Raw genomic sequence first — 16,984 nt, 5'->3', positions numbered from 1 at the left:
TTTTTTTCAAGAGAGATACCTTTAGCTATTTCGACACGGTCCGGAAGCTGTGCTTCGGGTCAGCCAAGCTGCAAGGAGCCTCAAATCTGTGCTAAAAGCAGCTGCCATAACAGCGTTCCCATAGCGACACCCCAGGGACTAAAGCTGGCTCACACACTCGGGACAGCTGGAAACTCTTACATAAAAATGCCGTGAGAAAGTATTTTTCGTTTCTGAGCTCTCAATATGGTGCCATTCCATAAACTGCAAGGGAATCAAGTTATTCTGTCATGGGATCCGTTTGACTAGGAGGGCTGCTTTTTGGGGCTGTCAGCAAGGAGACATCACTTAAATTACATTCCTGCTGAAATCTGATTAGATTAAAGCAACATTCACATACAAACCCTAGGTCCCTCCAGAAGGAACATCCTCATCTAAACTATTAGCCGCTGCAACATTAAAACAAACTTGGTCGTTCCTGTACGGGACAGGAGGGCTAGCTAATGGTGTTATAAATCCCCAATGGAATCTGGTTCCCAGTAATGCAAATATCATTCTTCCTTAAATCATTCCTGAGCTATTTACTTTTTGTACCTTTCCAGGCAAAGTTCAGTCCTTTTCAATCAGGGACTGTAATGTTCCTAAATTATTTAGAGAGTTCAAAACTAAGGTCAAGTGAAAGAGGTAGGAACAGATCAAGAAACCATTTGGGAGGATAAAGTTGTGGTGTTATGAACATTTCCTGTTGCACTAAACCCTCTCCCAGGGCTCTGTGTGTGTGTGTGTGTGTGTGTGTGTGTGTGTACACAAACCCCACCAGGCTCTGTTATTAATCAGGCTTCCAAGTATGGCCTCTTGACATCTGCCCAATACCTCCCCACAAAACCCTGTCTGTTCTCTAAAGCCCTTTCCCCACACTCCAGTCAGGTCTTTTCATTGGCTCTTGCTTTTATTGCTTCTAAGCCATCTAAGCTCTGTGTTTTTCTCTTGGGGTCCGATACTTCAGACTGAAGAATTACTCTGACCAAAGATGAACTTAAGAATGCCAGAGACTCCAGAAGGGCCAGAATATTCCTCCAGAGGCTCTGCTAAACTTTCCAAAGGCAGAAATACACACAAAGGACCAGTGCCTCACAGCACAATGAATCTGGAGGGAACAATTCTTTTCTAAGAACACATTCCCCTTACCTCCCCTTTTACAGTTAGGATCAGGACTCAATAAGCACCAACCTGCTAAATGAAACAGCCATATTTCAAAAGCTCTTAAGGAAGGGATTCTGAATGACTCAGATTCTTATGCCAGGCCCATCACCATGGAGTCTGATCATACACAAGTCCACATCACAAAGAATGTCACTGTTCAGAAGAGCTGATGGGACTGGTAATGAGACCGAATGCCTCACGCTGCTAAGACCAGTTTGAACCCAGCCCAAGTCAGCAGCAACTGAACGTTGTTACAGGATGGACCTCACTGGTCCGGCACCTTCAGGATCTGACTGGGATTTGACTGACCAGGGAAGGTCCCTCCCTTTGTGGCCATGTTGCCTACGGGCATGGGCTCTAGCCTGCCCCTGCTGCTGCCTCAGCCACCCCAAGGCCGGAGCGCCACGGCCAGAACTGGGCAACCGGGGCAGAGCTCCACAGCCACCAGGCTCCACAGCTGGGGAAGAGCTCCGCAGCTGGGGCGGAGGGCCGGGGCCCTGCAGCCAGGGTGGAGGGACAGGGCCAGAGCTCCACAGCCTGGGCCAGAGCTCCCTGGCTGCCACTGGGGTAGGAGCTCCCTGGCCGAGGCTGGAGGTCCACAGCTGTGACCAGGCTAGAGTTCCCCGGCCTCTGGGGACAGGGAGCTCTGCTAGGGAACTCCCCACTATGCTGTTCATCCTCCCCTACTCTTCCCCCGCGCACATACACACACACACACATACACACACTCTGGGCTCCCAGCTGAGTCGCCGGTGCCCCTTCTGACACTCCTGCCCTTTCGCCAGGCCTCCCTCTTCCTAGGCTCTGTGGTCTAGGAACATCCGTGGTCTGTTGCTAGACCACGGAGTCCTGGTTAAGAGAGGTACAAGCTGTACCATGTCAGGGCATTCTGATGGCCTGGGTTGTGTGTGAATGAACTAACTCCAGTACCTACTGGGACAACCATCCTTTACCACAAAAACCTCTCCCATCATGAGCAGTGAAGAGCCTCCTCTGCGGAGAGGTCAAGGATTTAAATAAGCAAGAAAAATGAGAGACACGCTAAACCCTGGGAATGTCTCTCCTGGATAGGGTTAAGGTATATGGGTAGGCCAGCCTGGCTGCAGAACATGCAGGAATCACCATTGCGGTGACTTCCAATAAACATTCAATATTCCACTGTTTCTATAGTACAAGAAAAGGAGGGAGCATTATTCCCACTCCTTCCTAGTCAGGGTACAGGATAGCCCATGCCTGCGCTTGCTTGAAACATTGTACCTGGCAATGGAAGATCTTGTTTCCACCACTAATTATTCTAACTGCAATGCCCAGAGGCTGCAATCTTCTCCAGATGTGTAAAATAGAACTTGAAAACCTAAAGAGCCAAAAGATTCCTTAACTCCAAACTCACAAGGTTTGTATTTAAAAGCTCCCCTACAAGCAAACAAAACAAACCACCAAAAAAAACCAAAACAAACAAACCCCCCCAAATTCATTCAAGATTAAAAACTTTCACCAGTTTGGTTGTACTTTTCAGCTGAGAAATGTTTCTTTTTTCTTATAAATACCACATGAAAGATTAGACATTGAAATGTTCATATTTACAGAAATAATTAGAATTCAGTTTCAACTGTTTCCTTCTAATCATCTGCCCACACCAACCTCCAATTGGAAAGAGTCCAATAAAAGCAACAGACGACTTCGACCTAAGTTTCTGAGCTGTGGGAAAAGAAATGGAGTTTGGCCCCTATGATTTCCAGAACAGTTAAAATAAAGACACCCCGCCTCCAAAAAATCCCAAGTGGGTTCAGGATCTGTTGAGGGTGATGTACACAGTGCTTAAAAGAAATGAAAATAGATGTGGTTTGTAGAAATCAAGCTCTAGACAAAGGCTTTGCTTTATGCTATTGTCCCAGACCCACCCCAAGTTTCTGGTCGATTTCCGGCTAAGACTGTGCTGTTCTCTTCTCCCTCTCTGGGTCTAGGAGAGCAGAAAATGATTTGCACCGTGGGCAGACAAGAGACTCACAAAGCATTGTACTCCACACATTTGGATGGGTCTGTTGGGAAGTGTTTCTGGCAAATGGTCATGAGCCTCTTCAGTCCCTAGGAAGTCAAGAAAACAAGGACAGGTCTGTAATAAACAAACCAACATAACCATTTCCTGGTCAATTCTGAGCATAGTGCAGAGAAGTTCCACACACCAGCATGATCATGTTTTTTTCAAAAAGAGACATGTCTTTAGACAGGGTAACTGCAAGAAAAAGATTTGCCAAATGTTCCAAACAGCAGAGGAAATAGTGGGGCATAACTTACGAATTTAAATCCATCATTCAAACAGTTTCATAGGACAACATATATGTCACTAGCTATTTAAACCTTAGAAAACTTGTTACCTCCTCCAGTAGAGGAAAACCAGCACTATAAGGTTAACTGTGGTGATTGCTTTCACCATTTATACTCTTTGCTTATTATACAACTCAGGTTTAAAATTAAAAGACTGAAGAGCTGTGTAAGCTCAAAAGCTTGTCTCTCTCACCAACAGAAGTTGGTCTCTCTGGTGTCCTGGATACACCACCAATACCATTCCCACTTTCTAAAACAGCATGTAAAAGCACATGTAATGAAGGACCACAGCTATGGTTGTAGCACGTTAGGCTGCAGTCTAGCAATGGCACGGTACTATAGCTGGCAGGTGTGACAGATGGCCGCCATACATTCTGTAATCCCCAGTGCTTTAGTTCAGAACATGACCTCTGGATGACAGGTGGCATGACTTATGAGAGGGATGAGCCCAGCACTCCAGGAGCTTTGGCCTTTCTATGGATGGCATTTCTGGAAGTGGCCTAGTATTGTCCATCATCACAAGGGCTTCTGGTTTTCAAGATTTATTAATTTCACTGATGGGGGAGGGAGGGGAAAAGGATGTGGATTTTTAGCAATTTTTGAATTTTATGTAGATATCCAAAAATGCACCTGGGCTCACTTTTTATGTATTATAATTTATATTACATACAGTATTTATTATAGTAGTATATACCATTAAAAAAAATCTTTGTACTGCTCCCTACTGCTCTTTAGTATAGTACATTTTCAAACAGTTCTGTATTAAAGCACACTAAGCAGCTTTTAGTGCACACCAGCAGGATCTGCACGCTCCAATGAATGCACAATACATCAGAGTGCTTTAGCAGCCATGCCACTGTAGAAAGTATTTCTGCTCTACATAGATAAGGGCTTAGAGACAAGCAACCATTTCTGTTTTTTTTCCAGAATTTATTAGATAAACACCATTCATTTTATTTTTTTTAAACAGGAGTCTTTTATTGGTGTTTATCGGTTACAGTAAAAAATCAGAAGCCCTAAATCATTATCACCCTTTGGCTTGGCTGCAGTGACCCTGGACTTCTAGAACACAAACCAATGTGCACCAGATATCAAACTGAGCAGTAAAGATATTCCATAATCCAACTTTGAATAGTATATCCTAGAGACAAAGCACACACATGCTTAAAGCCAACCCTGCTTATGGCTGCACAGTTAGCCATGTAGCTGAGCAACATAGTCCACAAAATTCCTCCCACAATGAAGGAGAACTGAGATGGATTTGTACAGAAATCTGCACATTTGGAAGATGTACGCAAGGAGCCCCGGGCAGGCAAATTTACCCCATATTAGAGATAATGAGAAGAGAAACTTCTGCAAGATAGTCAAATTCACTGTATCCTCAGAAGGATATTACACAGCCCTCTGGGGTAGGCACTTTTTTATGTTAGAGAAAGGATACAGGTCGAAAACACAGATGGAGGAAATTTTCTACAGAGAACATTTATACTGGAGCTAGCATTAGAAGGCCAGGCCTGACACATTCCTTTGACTTGAGTGCCTAAAGCTCCTAAGTACAGAAAACACTGAAGGTTAACTTGAGGTATTTCAGAAAACTCCCCTCAAACAGCTTCAAACACACCCTCCACTCAGAGGCCCCAAAAGCACTCTCAGTGACACTTCCTTTTCCTCCAAGTGATATCCCCTAGTTACCTAGCTGGCTTCTGTGAACATCCAAAACAGCGGGAGCATCTAGAAGACATTTCCTCAGCTAGCCAGCCAAATAAAAATATATACCACTCTGGGGGAAAATGAGAGTGACAGCACAGATGGCATCACAATTCATAGTAGGGGCTGGAAGCCATCGGTGGCAGAATGTTGCGGAGGAGGGACTGCTCCACAAGGGCCTGGGGGGTAGTATAGAAGTTTTTTGCCCTATTGAACTATTTCTGCAGGTCACATAGAGAGGGTGCAAAGGCTTTACTTCAGGGCTGCTGCCACAGCAGCCAAAGGTATGTATATGGGACAAGGAGAGGGGTAGTTCTCTCAGACCACTTAGGCCCTTGTGCTGATGGACCCTACCATATATCAATGGGGGGAGAAAGCTCCTACACCAATCTTAAAGGAATCAGCCTTTAAGTTCAGTGGGCTCTATCTGAATGTGGAATGCTGAACCTTTTAAGGAGATAGTGTCCCTTTAAAAGAGAGTTACAGTAGGAAAACTACCATGTTTCTCTGGCTGCAGAAATAAAAGGCCAAGTTGGAAACCTGTTATTTCACCTTCTGTTCAGTCAATTCAACAAAGGTATCACACGCCACATAATATGTGATGTTACAGATTAGAAAATGATGGAGCCCAAGAGACTGAGGCATCTGCTTATAGTTATTTCAGCTGTAATGTAGACAGCTTTTAGTGACAGGTGATGGAAAAAGACATATCAGAATCCGTCCCTAAGCCACCGCATGAGAGGCCCAATGGGTCCAAAATACCGTACACTTAATAAACTGATACTGCATTCAGTCAGCACCAAAAGGCAACAACCTGTACTTACCGCCTTTTATTTTTGCCACATCATTTGTACTTATAAAATTTGTACTATTCAAAGGTCCTCCTAACTTTTAACATCAGGTCTCTAAAATCCAGAGACTAACACTTCTTAAGCCACGAGGAGTCCTGTGGCACCTTATAGACTAACTGAAGTGTAGGAGCATAAGCTTTCGTGGGCAAAGACCCACTTCGTCAGATGCATGTGACGAAGTGGGTCTTTGCCCACGAAAGCTTATGCTCCTGCACTTCAGTTAGTCTATAAGGTGCCACAGGACTCCTAGTCTGAATCTGCAAAAGCGACGAGGAGTCCTGTGGCACCTTATAGACTAACTGAAGTGCAGGAGCATAAGCTTTCGTGGGCAAAGACCCACTTCGTCACATGCATCTGACGAAGTGGGTCTTTGCCCACGAAAGCTTATGCTCCTACACTTCAGTTAGTCTATAAGGTGCCACAGGACTCCTCGTCGCTTTTGCAGATTCAGACTAACACGGATACCCCTCTGATACTTCTTAAGCCCTTACCTGAATATATTTCCTCTGAGTCTCGTCATTCAAAACGTGGGCCACATGCTTAGAGAAAATCTTTTCCCGACCAGTTCGGGCATGGATGCCAACCATAGTGACACCAATAGGCCAGGGAGCATTGCCAATGGCCATCTGAAGGTATGCATCATTAGCCTGAAGAATAAAAATGTATAAACACTTAGAAAAGCAGAGACACATGAACAGATTAAAGCCCAGGGAATCACTACAGCACTAACTAGCAGAACTTGGAAATCTGCACTCCTCTGCTGTCAGCAACCAGCTGTGAAACCCCCTGACAAAGTTTGAGTCTTATCCCCAGCTCTAGAGACTGGTCCAGAGCATTGTTCCCTGTAAGCTGGGCACTTGTACAACAGCTCAAGAGAGATTCAAATGCCGCCCAGCTGATTGGCAGAGTGCCCACAACTAGGTTTTCTGTTCTAATGGTGGTGCTCATTCATACTTGCCTCGGTGCACATAAAATGTATTCCGCACATGGGTGGAAAAGATTAGAGGAAACAATGGTTGAGAGGACAACAGCCTACTGCTGCTAGCAGTTACCCAATTAGGTCAAGTACCAAAGGTCTGCAACTTAGATCAAAAGATCTACACCCAATTCATGCTAGGAGGTCCGTATGGTTCCACATGATGAAATTTGGTTTTTGAGGAGTTTTATTAAATTAGTAAATTGCATAGAAAATGTTCAAATAATGTTACAATTACAAAAATCAAAAATCCAAAGTTGAGAAGTGCCAGAATTTCATGATCACATACTATATTTTCCACAGGCTTATTGAGGCACAAGATGGACAATGCTCTAGCAGGAGTCAGGATTATGTAATAAAGGATGCTGTTTGTAAGAGAACCTTGGAAAGCGCACAACGAAAGAGGCAGGGGATTGTAGGAAAAGAAATGATGGTTTCCTGGTTAAGGACGTTGAATTCCACTCGGGAGAAGTGTTCTATTCCTGCTTTTCCACAGAGTGGTATGTGATACAGAGATTAATGGTTTGCTTTAATTTTAGCATTTGTACATTTTCAAGTGCTTGATTTTGCTACCTTAACATTTTTTTAAGACATCTGGATGCAATTAAATACATAGCATGGATAGTAGAAATGTTAAAAGTCATTTAAAAAGGTATCCATGTAATGCTACAAAAATCTTAGTGGTTACACTCAGTGCAGGCTTTGCAGTATAAAGCTTTGCAGAGGAGTGGGGTGCCAGGCTGGACCCGCCAAGCCAAAGTAGCCCCTACCTGCGGTGGACCCCGTAGAACTATAGTAGCCACTTGCCCTGGGCGGCAGAGAGTTGATCCAGTCCCCACTGGCTAATCAGAACCAATTCACCTTTTACATCCCTAATGAATTGTGTACACCATTCTGTACAACCCAAAGAGTATCCAAGACAGCAGAAAACGACACAGCACAACTCTTGCTAGGAACTGAGAAGGGGGACTGTGAAAATAATGAGGGAGACAATGTGTTTTTAAAAGTTCCAAGCTCACAAGCGCGTATTCCAAGTGCCTAATTCCGTTGACTTAATATAAAATCAAGCACCTGTGAAACAGGCAGGCACAGATGATTCACCAACAGAATACCATACACCTATTGCTTTTCTCTGCAGTGAGCTGGAAGACGTTTCAAAATACACAAAGCATAACTGAAAAACACACTGTGGCCACACTTTTAAATGATTTGAATTAAACTTGCCCTAGGCCAGCAAACTTTAAGAATGTCACAGAGACAAAATTGGGCTTCCTTATTAGGCAAATTATCCCAAGTCCTCACAAGTCTAATCATAATGTTGGAAAAGTGAGGGGAATTACAAAGCTCCATTTCCTCTGCCACCCACACAAGCTAGTATAAAAATACTACTTGCATTTCAGTTTCTTTTCCAGAGGTGACTACAGAACATGGCAAGTAAAATGTAATACTTTCATTGTTCATGTATGCCAAACCACTCACTCCTCCTTTAAGCACACTTTATCCACAAAAACCGTTCAATAATTTATCCTCATCGTCACCACCTCTTTAATGCTTCTACAGGACTACTGAGGTGGGTATGTCCAATACAGGATGTAGAGAGAGACAAGGTCTTACATGTGTGTATAAAATATCAAAAGCTGCTCAAACACATAATATGGTATTCATTGAGAGATAATGTTGAAATTCCCATTCAAGTTTCCTCTATAAGTTAATATAAATCATTTATAGCAAAATTCTGCCTGGACTTGTGACTCCACTCTAGCCAACACAGTTTCTCAGATTGTAAATCAAGCAAAGGTTTGACCATAAAGCAGGAGATATATCCAAGACTCTTTCTCTGAGAATTAAATACCATACCAGAACCTGGAACGTTGCCATTCAGTTCCAGGAACTATACAATGAGTGAATTCTCCACATCCCTCTACCTGCTCCCTAACCAGCAGAGGCTTATGTCAGTTTTGTTTGAACATGTGTTCTCTGTAACTACATGCCTTTGAGAAGCTAAATGTGAATCATTCACAGTATATAATCTACTAAATACAACATGGTTAGAACACTTTAGAAACTTATAAGCAAACATACCTTCACGTATTCCCTTTGCAACATGAATTTAATAATATCTGTTATTGATTCTTTAATGTCTGCAGGGATAGTCTGAAAGAGGAAAAAAACATTAGCTTTTCTTTTGAGCAATACATACTTTTTGGAAACGATCATATTTTGCATTTACACAAAACTGCTGCACTTTAAAAAGGATAAGTAACTCCATGGTATGGATCAGTGGTTTTCAAACTGGGGTAAACGTGAGTTCTCATCAGGGGGCACACAAGAAAAAACCCATAGTGGTGGACAACACACTTTATTTATTACACTTGGGAATGTAATCATGGGTCTATTGTGACCCTCTCTCAGACAGAGGAATGCAGTAAACTACGTTATTTGAAAAGGGGTACGCACCCTAAAAAGTCTGAAAACCACTGATACAAAGGAAGTAACTGAGACACAAAGATGTTAAGTGACTAGTTCCAGAGTTGTGAATAAAACCCAGGGTCTCAACCACATAAGCAACCCACTCAATCAGAGATGCATATTATGACTGCTGGGAAGACAACAGACATTTATTTGAAGTAAGTGGTAGGATTCAATGGCTTCAGAGGGTAGCCAAATTAGTCTGTACAAGATAAACTTTAAAAACAACGAATAGTCTGGTGGCACTTTATAGACTAACAAAACATGTAGATAAGTAACAGAGATGTAGCCGTGTTAGTCTGATCTTGGTAAAACAAAAAAAGCAGTCATGTAGCACTTTAAAGACTAACAGGATGGTTTATTAGGTGATGAGCTTTCGTGGCACAGACCTACTTTTATGGTCATGCCATTTCACTTTCAGAATATGATCTGAAGAAGTGGGTCTGCCCTAATGAAAGCTCATCACCTAATAAACCATCTTGTTAGTCTTTAAAGTGATATAAAACATATAGATGGTATCATGAGCTTTCATGGGCACAGCCCACTTCTTCAGATGACCGGTGATCTGAAGAAGTGGGCTGTGCCCACGAAAGCTCATGATACCATCTACATGTTATGTTAGTCTATAAAGTGCTACCAGATCATTTGTTGTTTTTTAAGGATTCAATGGTTAAGGTACATGAGTGGGAGTTAGAAGACTAGAGTTCTGTGCCCAACTGTGTCACTGAATGATCTTAAGCGAGTCACTTAGCCTCTCTGACTACTTCCCCATCTGTACAATGGAGACAACCTGACTATTGGCAAGAAGCACTATACTATTTGGAAGCACTACACTGTTTAGTCCTGATGAGCCCTGTCATTTTGAAGGTCATTCACCCTTTTCCGCAGTTTTCTGAAGAGGGGTCTCAGATAGGATTCTGTCTGCTTTTGCGTGGCACTGTTTAATTTCCCCTGCACTCCGCGTTTCACGTAATCCTCTCTGGCATTCAACTCCTTGGCCCAGACGCCCAGAAGAAACTGTAAAAGGAAGGAGTACATTTATGTCACGGTGCCACCTGGTGGCTACATCAGTAAATCACGTGCACAAAAGAGCGGAACAAATGTAAGAACTAAAAACAGCAGGGCTTTTCACGGGGGACGTGAATGAAAAGAGGCAAGGAACTGGACATGCCATAAGAGGTGGCAGGGATGAAGGTGTGAGAAAAGTGGGAGAAGAAAAAAAGGGAGATTCTGAAGTGGACATCAGTGATGGAGGAAAGATGGGATATATCTTTGAAAGCAGAGATGTAGGTGGGAGATGCTGCCAACCACAGGCTCAATTGGAATGGCCATGTGTCCAGCACTCCCTTCAGACCTAGGCCCACAGAATGTTAAGCACATTATACGTGAAGTCAAATACACAATTGGGGGCAGGATACATCCGTTTGTGTAGATTACCTCACTGACACACCAAGGGTTCTGTCTATTCCCCACCTCATCACCCAAGCTCCCTGTGCACTCTCTCATCCTCCTCTATTTCCAGGATTCCGCCAAATCTCTTCCCATGCTAGAGGCTGCATGCCATCCTTCCCTCCCTCCACCACCAGGGGTTCTGTATGCTCCCACCCAGTTCTACTGTCAGCTCTGTGGCCCTTCATTTGCTTGGATTTCCACCCCATACCAGGGATTCTGTGCCCCTCCTTGCCCTCCCACAGACTAGGGCTCTCCAATTTCCCCTCCTCCCCCCAACCTGGGCTGCGTGTGTACACTTTCCATTCCCCAATAACATACTTCTCCACTCTCTTCTGCCATGCTCTGTGCACAGTTCCATCCTCCACCTCATTATTATTATTCTCCACCTCATTATTATTAGTCTGGGAAACAAGTCATCCAAGGTGACAACATGTTAAACTTTACTGATAGAATGAAGGAGATGAAATAATAATATTGCTATACTGGAAGGCATTAATGAGTGCTATCAACCCTGAAGCTGTGGCTGTGTTAAAAAGAGAAGACTGGGCCTCCATGTCCCCCATATTCTCCTTTCAGTTTTCATCGAAATCAACAGGAGTCTGCCCACTAATGTCTAGAATACCCTAACATGAGGTGGGCAAGAGAATCTCTTTTATTGGACCAACGTCTGTTGGTAAGAGAAACAAGCTTTTGAGCCAGAGCTCTTCTTTAGGTTGCCTCTCTCACCAACCGAAGCTGGTCCAATATAAGATACTACCTTAACCACCTTGTCTTTTTCTTCTCCTGTTAAGGACAAGAAGCAATGGGCTTAAACTGCAGTAAGGGAGGTTTAGGTTGGACATTAGGAAAAACTTCCTACCTGTCAGGGTGGTTAAACACTGGACTAAATTGCATAGGGAGGTTGTGGTATCTCCATCTCTGGAGATATTTAGGAGCAGGTTAGATAGACATCTATCAGGGACGGCCTAGACGGTGCTTGGTGCTGCCATGAGGGCAGTGGACTGGACTCAATGACATCTTGAAGTCCCTTCCAGTTCTAGTTTTCTATGATCTATGATATCCACATGGCTTCACTTTCATACAGAAGTCCCTGAAATTTTTAAAATGATCAGATGTGGCATTAATGCATTCCAGACAAACGCAGAAAAACCATCAAATGTAACGTAGAGCCTCAAAAGCTCAGCCAGCATGTCCAACTTGCCCTCACTTTAATACCTGAACTGTCAGGTAGAACAATCCTGAGCCAGTCTTACCTTAAAATTCTTATGTCTGGTTACCTTCAAAAAACAATCAATGTGCCCACTCACATGACTAGTTACAGCTCAAAAGGCAAGGGACTTCTGATAATCTATTTAGTTACCTGAGGACCAAAATATATGACTGAAAATTCATGTGGGTTTCTTGCCAGGAAAGCAGTTTACTTTACACTAATTGCCTAAACATGAGTTTCCTTAGTGAAGCCACACATGGAAGTCAGTGGAATTCTCTTTAAATTCCCTTATTAAATCTGGTAGAAACAGATGGAATTTTATTTTCTCCAATATGCAGTTTTTCTATTTTTTAAAATGGTAATTTTGTATGCACTATATTTGCACATAGGGACCATAAACCTGCTTAATCTTTCTGATTTTAGGAACAACCACTACTGAATTAATTATCACAGGACAAGACGCAAGCAGAACCATGTTAATAAAGACCTATTCTGCAGAAGTGCTAATCACTCACCAGCTCCTGCAGGAAATAATGAGAGCTTCTGGTCACTGAACACTTTTGAGAATCTCACCCTAAGTGTGGACATAAAAATTGACATGGCAGAATAACCACAACTGGTATTTCCATCCTGAGTATATTCAGTTACATCTGATCTCTTCTCTGCTGAAATATAACTAAGTTACCAAGTTAAAGTTCTTTACCTTCAAGAATTTGGTTATGATGTCCATGTCTTTGTGATCATCACCTCGTCCTAAGGATTCTCCCAAAGCCTGAAAGAGAGGGGGGAAGTCAAAGCATTTCCTCATATTTCTGTGATACATATTTGTCAAAAAAGAAAAGCTGTCAGATCACTCACCAGTGTTTTGAAAGCAATTTTTACAACGAGCAATCTAAAACTATTTGGAAACAGAGTGACAACAACCCAGCACATGTCATAAGCATCCATGGAACTACGAATGACACTGAGTGTTGAAGACCAAGTTTTACATTTCAGAAACCTAAATAATGATTTTTAACCTACAAATCATTCCTTGACTATTAATAACTGTCCTGATTTGCTAAAGTGCCGAGCATTCATCGCTCAAATGGATTTCAATGGGAATTGTGAGTGCACAACATTTCCAAAAACTCTACAATCACATTGAAGTTATTCCACTTTTTATACTATTTAGCTTCTGTTTAGTTTTATTACATTTCTCTTAAAAGGGACAGTTTTTTTATTTTGTTTTTTAATAGTCAACTTTTCTCTCAGGCTCTCAGACACTCCTACCATGCTGAAATGTCAAGGTTGCTAACAATGACATGGAAATTCTTAAGAAGATTGTGTGTGTGTGTGTGTGTGTGTGTAAGTGTGTGTGTAATTTCATGAATTTAATTTTCATCTATTTCCCAAAATTGTGCGTTTGTTTTTAAACTAAAATCCAAATTTAGAATCTAACCCATCATTAGCATTTTATTATTCAACCTCAACTCATTTTAAAGGCATAAAATTGTGAATGTGTTCAGATACCACTAAAAAGGCCAAATAAATATCAGCTTTCCAAAAATATTCACATCTTAGCCCAGACCGAGCTGATACTAATACAGACCCAAAAGGTCATATCTGATAAAAATTAAAGAACGGAAAATAAGGGTTTATAACAGTGATGGGCAACCTAAGCTAGTGAGTGGGCCACATGAATAGCCTTCCTTCATCTCAGTGGAGCATAAGACTGACCTTGCTGCTCCCCCGACTAATCCCACAAGAGGAAGGCTTCTATATGGACCCCTACTAATGGTTATAATGAGAGACTTGACTTCTAAATCGACTGCTTCCACAAACATGCATGGGCTGACATTGTCAGCAAACAGCATATAACATATAACCTCAGTCATGCAGAACGCAATGCTATACACAGCGTCAAAAACCATTCTAATCTCAATCAAAAAGGCTGACAAGGGGGGTGCTGTAGTCATCATGAACAGATTATGAACAGGAGGCCACCAAACAACTCACCAACACCAGATTCTACAAGCCTCTCTCCTGTGATCCTACTAAAGAATACCAAAAAAACTCAACCCCTGAAATAACTGCTCATGAAGCTCTCTGATGCTGCTCAGGACCAAATTTACACTAACACCCTTCCTAATCCCCAACCAGGAGTTTTCTATCTGCCACCCAAGATACACAAACCTGGAAATCCTGGACGACCCATCATCTCAAACACTGGCACACTTAAAACAGGATTATCTAGCTACAGTAAACTTCCGATAATCCGGCACCTTTAGGACTTAGGGGGTGCCGGACTATCAGCTATGCCGGACTATCAGAAGGGGGGGGGACTATGAGGGGTCTGGGGTGGAGTGTGGGGGCGGGGGATGTGCCCCTTGGCACTGCGGGACCAACCCGGCAGCATCCCAGCTGCTCTGCCCCAGACTTCCCCAAGTCAGATGCTGCTGAAATTGACCAGCGGCTGACTCCGGGAAGCCCGGGGCAGAGCACCCCAGCTGCTCTGCCCCGCGCTTCTCCGAGTCAGCCGCTGGTCAGTTTCAGCAGCGGCTGAATCGGGGAAGCTGGGGGCAGAGCAGCTCCAATTGTCCGGCTGCCCGGAGCACTTCCAGGTTCCAGATGGTGCCAGACCATCAGGAGTGCGGGACCACTGGATGCTGGACCACTGGAGTTTTACTGTATATTGACTCTCTCCTCAGGGCCTATGTTATCAGCACTTCTAGCTATCTTCGAGACACTGAAGAAATTGAAGAATTTCACAGGGGTTTCAACAACTTCCACCCCATCATCAACCTCAGCCTGGATCAATCCACACGAGGGAGCCACTTCCTTGACACTACTGTACAATTACATGATGGACACATTTCCACCACCCTATACTGGAAACCTACCTACCGCTACACTTACCTTCATACCTCTAGTTTGCATCTCACACACATTTCTCAATTTATTGTATAACGTCCAAGCCTTAAAATACAACCGGGATTTGCTCCAATCCCACAGAGACAAACACCTACAAGAGCTATATAGAACATTCTTAAAACTGAAATACCCACCCGGAGAAGTGAAAAAATAGATCAACAGAGCCAAAAGAGTACCCAGACACAAACTACTTCAAGACAGGCCCAAAAGAGAAAACAACAGAATTCCACTTGGCATCACCTACAGTCCACAACTTAAAATAAAAAATCTACAGCCTATCCTGGAAAATGATCCCTCTCTCTCACAGGCCTTGGGGGAAAGGCCAATCATTGCCTACCGACAACCCCCTAATCACAAACAAATTATTTCCAGTAACCACACAGCACACCTCCATCATAATCGTCCAGGAACCCACCCCTGCAATCAGCCCCAGAGCCAACTCTGCCCACACATCTACACTAGCGATTTCGTCACTGGACCCAACCACATCAGATGCTCATTTAACTGCACATCCACTAATGTGATCTATGCCATCAAATGCCAGCAATGCCCCCCTGCAATGTATATTGGCCAGATTGGACAGTCTCGATGGGAAAGAATTAATGGACACAAATCAGATATCCAAAAAGGCAATACACAAAAACCTGTTGGAGAACACTTTAATCTGCCTGGACATGCAGTAATGGATCTCCAAGTCACCATGTTGTTTCAAGCCAATTCCACAAGCCAGATACACAAAGAAGGATTAGAACAAGTTTAATTCTTATGAACAGGGACATCCTCTGCTGCCTCACATACTACCTTTCACATCCTAATGACTTAACCAACCAAACAAACAAACAAAAGAGGTGCTAATTGTTCTTATCAGCCTCTTGTAACTATTTGAACCATCTACTCACTGTCTCTCTTTTTTTCCCTCCCTTCCTTTTTTCTCTTTTTTTCCCTCCACACTTTCCCCCTCCCCCTTCCCTTATTTATTCTTGGATCTGGACTTCTAATACTCCTGTCATCTGAAGTGGGTTGTGCCCACAAAAGCTGATGATACCAACTACATGTTTTCTTAGTCTTTAAGGTGCTACTAGACTATTCATTGTTTTTTAAGTTTTTTCCTGTTACAGACTAACTCAGCTACCCCTCTGAAGCTGTTGTAACCAAGACAGTCTCTCAGAATAGTATAGTTTTTCTAGCTGCACTTGCATATGTAGAATTTGTGGGGTGTGCTAAATGAACCGTAGCAGTACACTGACTGGATGCAGTGGGAGACCATAGCTCCCACAATCAAGGTTTTGTGCAATCAGCAAGTACCTCAATTCATGAGCCCTTGCTCTACATGCGTGTCACTTTAGTAATACCAGTAGGACAAAATCTACACAGATGGAAACCAGAGAAAGCTGGCAACCCCGCTCATGGGCAGCATGGTAAACAAAATGTCTCAGGGGTCACACATAGAACCCTGATGGGCCACAGCTAGCCCACCACTAGTTTATAACATTAGCACCAACTCCATAATAATTAGTGATTGTTAAAACTCCTATTGGGAAAAAACAGCTAGTTACACAAGTGTACAGGCCAGAAGCTGTATGCCTTTCACAATTAAATTAACATAACATTTGGAAAATATGCCTTAAGAAGCTCAGTCTATTTAGCTCTATTTACATGCCTTCCCTCCTCCCCCTTCACGTTAATGTGTAACTGCTGAAATTTTAAGCCAGCACCCTGTGAGCACGGTGCTCCCATGGAGCTACCTCCTCTCCCCCACACTGCTGCTGCTAGGGCAGGGTGAAGGAAGCAGCTCCACAGGAATTGGTGCTCGCAGGAAACTGGCTTTTAAATGCTAGCTCCCCGTGAGCACTGGCTCCCGCCTACACCCCCAAACTGCTGCCTATATATCAGAGGCAG

General features: G+C 43.2%; 1 protein-coding gene across 2 annotated transcripts in view; it reads right to left on the bottom strand.

Moving 5' to 3' along the window:
* Nucleotides 1-2,680: 2,680 nt before the first annotated feature.
* The window catches only part of PRPF18 (pre-mRNA processing factor 18), a 29,516-nt gene continuing 15,212 nt past the window's right edge, over nt 2,681-16,984 (bottom strand). For both annotated transcript variants that reach the window (XM_075926076.1, XM_006117114.3), the window contains 5 exons: nt 12,876-12,944; nt 10,387-10,527; nt 9,124-9,195; nt 6,557-6,712; nt 2,681-3,267 (listed from right to left, as the gene is read on the bottom strand). In XM_075926076.1, the coding sequence (XP_075782191.1) occupies nt 3,187-3,267; nt 6,557-6,712; nt 9,124-9,195; nt 10,387-10,527; nt 12,876-12,944 (519 nt within the window). In that variant the 3' untranslated portion in view covers nt 2,681-3,186. The remainder of the gene's footprint in view (nt 3,268-6,556; nt 6,713-9,123; nt 9,196-10,386; nt 10,528-12,875; nt 12,945-16,984) is intronic.

This window comes from Pelodiscus sinensis, chromosome 1 (genome assembly GCF_049634645.1).
Source record: "Pelodiscus sinensis isolate JC-2024 chromosome 1, ASM4963464v1, whole genome shotgun sequence".
Lineage (NCBI taxonomy): Eukaryota > Metazoa > Chordata > Testudines > Trionychidae > Pelodiscus > Pelodiscus sinensis.
The sequence above is the reverse complement of the archived record's forward strand: the minus strand, read 5'-3'. Positions and strand labels throughout refer to the sequence as shown.